Source organism: Grammomys surdaster, unplaced genomic scaffold (genome assembly GCF_004785775.1).
Source record: "Grammomys surdaster isolate TR1022 unplaced genomic scaffold, NIH_TR_1.0 203, whole genome shotgun sequence".
In the NCBI taxonomy this organism is placed as follows: domain Eukaryota; kingdom Metazoa; phylum Chordata; class Mammalia; order Rodentia; family Muridae; genus Grammomys; species Grammomys surdaster.
Genome location: NW_021604648.1, coordinates 8,332,518 through 8,338,091, shown reverse-complemented (window position 1 = coordinate 8,338,091; position 5,574 = coordinate 8,332,518). Strand labels below are relative to the sequence as shown.

The following is a 5,574-nucleotide window of genomic DNA, read 5'->3' as shown; positions in this document are numbered from 1 at the left end:
GTGTGTGTTACAGCGTACCTCAGGCTGGTGACCATCCTGAGGGCCCAGGAAAACCCAGAAGTTTTGTGTCTGTCTCTTTTTCTCATTCTGTAGCAGAGGTCCCTCACATCTCATTTTCCTGTTTGTTTTTAACCAATCTTACCTTTTCTTTGCCCATCCAGACAATCCTGATGTCATTCTAGTGACTCACTCCTCCTCAGTCTTATCCTTTTGTCTGAGTTTTCTGTTTTAAAACCAGCATTGGGCACTGCCCTTCCAGACTCTCTCCTTCACAGTCAGCCTCGTGTTTGGTCCTTCCTTTTTGTGTTTGCTTCGGTCAGCATTTCTCTCCAGTTCTCTCCCTGCTCTCTGTTCCCCTTCAAACGTGACATGAAATAGAGTGAGTCCTTGTCCTAACAATTACCTCAGTCAAAGGCTGGGCGGGGAGTGAGGAACATCTACGTAATTGGAAGATGTGCTTAAATGTCACTTGCCATTATTTCTTCCTTAGGGTCTTTTCCCCCCAGGTCAAGGAGCCACAATTGGAGTTGATTTTATGATTAAGACAGTGGAGATTAATGGTGAAAAAGTAAAGGTAAGAGGCTAAATAATAAATAATAGTAAAGCTTTGATAATTCTCTGAGAATTTAGGGGTAAAAGTACAGGTATGTTTTCAAAACATTTATTAAATTGCTTCATTCAAACCACATTGACGATGATGTACTGGGGTATAGAGCTCAGCTGACAAAATATTTCCTAGGATACAAAAAGCTCTGGATTAAACCGTCAGCACCACATGAAATAGGTGCAGTACTGCTTACCTATGATCTAGACTGTGGTCAGATGGATTAACAGGAAGTTCAAGGTCACCCTTAACATAGCATGTTGGAGGTCAGCCCAGCTTACCTGAGAACCTTTCTCAAAAGAAAAGAAATTATACAGAATCAATTTAGGGATTGTGTGCTTATATATGAAGATGGTGAGCAAAATATGTTTTCCTGTCATACCAGAAGTGATGTGAAAACAAACTAGGAATTTCTTTTTGAATTTCAAAGTTGGGCCAATAACATTTCTATTCTAAATAAAAGGCCCATTTGAGAAAGCCTTCTGATCCCCCATTTTGCTGAAGGTAGTATAGGTAATTCAGTCACATGACTTGATTATTAATATTATCCTGTCTCCCACTATACTTTTATCTTAGAACTCTAAATGTCTAAGAAAAGACCCTTGATCACTACTCTGTCTTCCACTCGGTGCCTTGGTACTTAGAAATATAGTATGTACAGAAACAGGAGGTAGCGTGTTCCTTGAGTATGTATTGTTGTAAGTCAGAGCCTCTGATAGATGCTTTTACACTTCTTAGCATTAGTACGATCTCTGGGAAGTAGATGGTATTGTCCTTATTTTACAAGCTTCAGAGGTTACTTAATTAACTTCTTTAACCATGATTGTTGTCTGGAAGGGAGAGGTGCACCTCACTTGCTGACCTCTAGTCTTCTAACTCCATGAAGTCTTCTGTGGGATAAGAGGATAATGAAATCACAATAGGCTCAATACCTTGCATCAAAAAATGAGGAAGATGATGATTGGAAGAGGTATGAAGTGAAGAGCTAGAGAGAAGGCTTAGAGGCTGAGTGCATACTGCTCTTATATATGACCTGAGTTTGGTTTCCAGCACCCATGTAGGGATACTTCGACTGTCTGACAATTTCTTCTGGCCTATACTCACAGACACCTACACTTACCTGCATATCTATCTACTCGTACGTATACATATATACATACACACACACGCACAATTTTAAAAATGCAAAGTGAAACTAAACTGCATGGAAGGATGTAAGGATACTGATGTTTAGTACTGCCATTCACTTACTGAAACTTCTGGTTCAGAGCTTCAGAGTCAAGTCCCATGGAAAGATTCCCAGTCAGGAGCATCATGATGGATACTGGTACTAGAATGGTAGCTAAGTCTAGACCTAAGCATCCCACATTCGGTTTGTGATGTTTGCATCCTTCTCTCACTTGATTTTTAACATCTTACGTGTGCCTTGGGAAGGGTAGAAATGCTTCCTGGCATTCTTTCAGCAGTTCATAGATAGCATCACAAACAAGCACTGACATATAGCTCCTCTCATGGCCAGATAAGAGACAGGAACCTTCTTTTTTTCTTTTTGTCTTGAGTCTTTAAAATGGCTTCTTACCATAGAGATGTCTATACTAAGTATAATGGTGAAGAAAATGCTGGGATACTGGAAGATAAAAACAGGTTCTAAAATCTACATAAATGCCAACCAGAAAGTCAGAAAACCTACATGAAATGAAGAGGAAGAGGTAGGGTCTGGAGACAGGGGACTGGAGACAGAAGACAGGATTCACAGCTCAATTGCTGCCCTTAACACCTCTTTAGACTTCTAACATCTCATAAGAAATGAGTAGGCTAGTTCAGGTCAAGCTGCCTATGATCAGAGCAGGCTGAAGAGATACTGACAGGAAGAACCTTTTGTAGTTTTCTTTTATTCTAGAGGATGTAGTTGCCAACCTAAGGAATCAGGAAAGGATAACCACTTTTTCATGAGTTTCCCTCCTAGATATGAATTGCCATTTGCATATGTACTTGTGAGCTCGTAGTTTGACCTGAAATGTTGGTGCCTACCATGTACTTGGCTTGCGCCAAAACCAAGGGAAAATAAGGAATGGTCCCAGGGTTACACAGCAGGCTCTTTTCCATTTATGACTCTCAAGCTTAGGCATTCCAGTTACTTTATTTTCAAAAACAATGTTTTCACTTTTTAAAATATTTATCCTTATTAATTTGTGTCTTTATGCATATATATGTGTTTGTACATGAGCATGGTATTACATGTGTAGGTCAAAGAACAAGTTGTAAGAGTTCTCTCTCTCTACCATGTGGAGTGTGGGGCTTGACCCTTCCCCATTGAGGCATTTTGTTAGCCCTGACCTCATTTTTAAGTGCTTATTACATGACTAAAATTCCATCTTTTTTGGCATTGGACTCCACCACAAGGCCACAGGCTCTCCAAGAGCAGGGCTTTCTTCTTACTCATCTTTATATTCACAGTTCAATTGCTGCCATTAACACCTCTTTAGACTTCTAACCTCTCATAAGAAATGAGTAGGCTAGTCCAGATCAAGCTGCCTGTGGTTATTTCTAACCCAACATGTTGAGTGAGTTATAAAAATAGAAAAAAAAAAACCCTGTGCATAAGGAAAAAGGATGCAGCATGATGGTCTTCAGCCCTACCCATTGGCTTTTCAGTCTAGCACAGACTAATGAGTAACAAATAAAAATGTAAGGTCCGCCTGGTTTTAAAGTTAGAGGAGTTTTTTTTGGTTCCTATTTATTTATTTATTTGTTTATATTATGCATGAGTGCTCTATCTACATGTAAACCCGCATGCCAGAAGAGAGCATCAGATCCCACTATAGATGGTTGTGAGTCAGTGTTGTTCCTGGAAGGCTTAACTGTTGAGCCATCTCTCTAAACACAGCCTACTTTTTTTTAACCTTAGACTGATTATAATAGAAGAGGATTTTGTTGTCTTTTGAGACAGGATTTGTGTAGCCCTTTGTTGTCTTAGAACTAGCTCTGTTGACCAAGCTGGTCTTGAACTCACAGAGATCTGTCTGCCTCTGCCTCCCCGGTGCAGGTATTAAAGATGTGCACCACCCCGACCCAGCTCAAATGCTTATTTTTTTGATGATTTGTCTATCCGTCTTGTGTTACGGTTGATGCGTTACTGCCCTTGGAACTCACTGATGCCTCGCTCTGGTAACACTCTGTTTAAGATCTTTCAAACGGCACTCATCTAAGGATAGCTAGTCAAGTCCTCCTCTGTGATTCCACAGCCCTCCGTCCATCTCATTAACCGTCATTCAGCTGTGCCCACTACCCACTGTGTTAGGAAGAAAACAGAGGTATGAATTCAGACAGACAACCTGGGGCCTCAGAGAACTCTGTCCACTTAAAGAGGACAGCCTGGCAAACTAATGACAAGGTACTGCTGTGACAGTGCGGCAAGAGCAGTGCAGTGAGAGGACAGTGAGCAGTGTGGTCCTGTGCTGTAAGGGAATCCATGGCTGCAGTGCCAAGGATGCATCGACAGAGGACAGACTACCATTTGTAGACACCCTGTTCTTCTGGTTTCTCTTTGAGAGGACATTGCTAATTAGTTGTAGATGTGGGTTCTTTGTAGACCATGATCTCTTAGATCAAAAGTTGTGTTTTATCCATCTTCTGACTGGTACCCTACAAAGGATGAAACGAGACAAATGGGTTATAGAGAAAGGTGATGAAACTAATTTGAGCAAGAGGATGGATTATAAGCATCCTTAATAATCAATTTTCAGGCTAGACACAGGAAGTCCTCTATGAGAAGGTAGCATATGTCTTGGCAAGGCCATACAATAACTATTTTAGAAAATATTTTGATGCTTAAAGCAGTTCCCAAGATGCTCCACTGGTGAACACAGTGCTTTCTAATGACTGGCAGTATCTAAATCTGGTCAAAAGAATTGTAGAGGCTGAATGGGGCAGTAAAACAATAGCCTGCTATTCTAAGGCACATCTTGGCAGAAGGGGACCATGGCCTGACTTTGAGGCAGAGAAGAGAAATAGCTTTTGTTCCAGCACTAACTGTCATGTGTACATTTGGATTTAGCACACACAGACTTTATTTTATATTGTCAAAGAGCTGCTGCAACTTCCAATCAAAGGAGAATGTGTGTGCTGGCTCGCAATGTGGGCTTCTGGTCACTACTCAGTGTCTTCAGCTAAATTACTATGGGGATAGAGTGACACCAAGTGACTGCTAGGTGTAGATGTCATTTAAATGAACGTGCAATAGCAAAACCAACAGGGCATGTCAGACTGAGTTCTGACCTGGAAATAGAAGACATGGAGTCTGATGTCTAGCTTTGTGGGTACCTGGGTAGAAGAAACAATTTTTATTAAACTTGCCTATCTCACTCACTGGGAAGGGGTAAAGATTAATCAAGACCATCAGTTTAAGACAAACATGTGCTTTTTGTTCTGGGTGCACTGTTTGCGGTAAGTAAAACAGGTGACTCTTCCTGTTATGAAGCTTTAGATCAAGTAGGCAACTTATTAACCAACTTATTTCAAGTACGTGATTAAGATATGCCAGTTGCTATGGGAGAAATGATACAAAGTACTGCTAGGGAGACTGGGGGCAGATGTGGAGGGGCGTGGAGAGGTTCTAGAAGGCCTTCCCTGAGAAAGTAGTAAGGAGGTTAATTTACCTGTGACCTATGGAGTTTGTAGTTAGGAGGGAAGCTCTCGATGATATTCTTATCTCCCCAAACTCTCTGCTCTATACTTAGAGTTGTATCTAGAGAAGAGGCCTCTCATTTGTTGTGTAGTCTGTGCAGAGAGGTTGAGGGAGATTTGGAAAGTATTTTTCCTTCTTTTTTTTTTTTTTAAACTAAAACATGTTTGCTGGGTTTAGAGATAGTAGATGACTTATTAAACCCTATTAAAATATCTATATCTATATCTATCTGTCTGTCTATCTATCTATCTATCTATCTATCTATCTATCTATCTATCTATCT

At 40.6% G+C, this 5,574-nt stretch overlaps 1 protein-coding gene across 2 annotated transcripts in view; it reads left to right on the top strand.

The window, feature by feature from the left end:
* Positions 1-5,574, top strand: part of Rab30 (RAB30, member RAS oncogene family) — a 33,319-nt gene that overhangs the window by 17,319 nt on the left and 10,426 nt on the right. For both annotated transcript variants that reach the window (XM_028770658.1, XM_028770657.1), the window contains one exon: positions 491-574. In XM_028770658.1, coding sequence (XP_028626491.1) covers positions 491-574 — 84 coding nt within the window. The remainder of the gene's footprint in view (positions 1-490; positions 575-5,574) is intronic.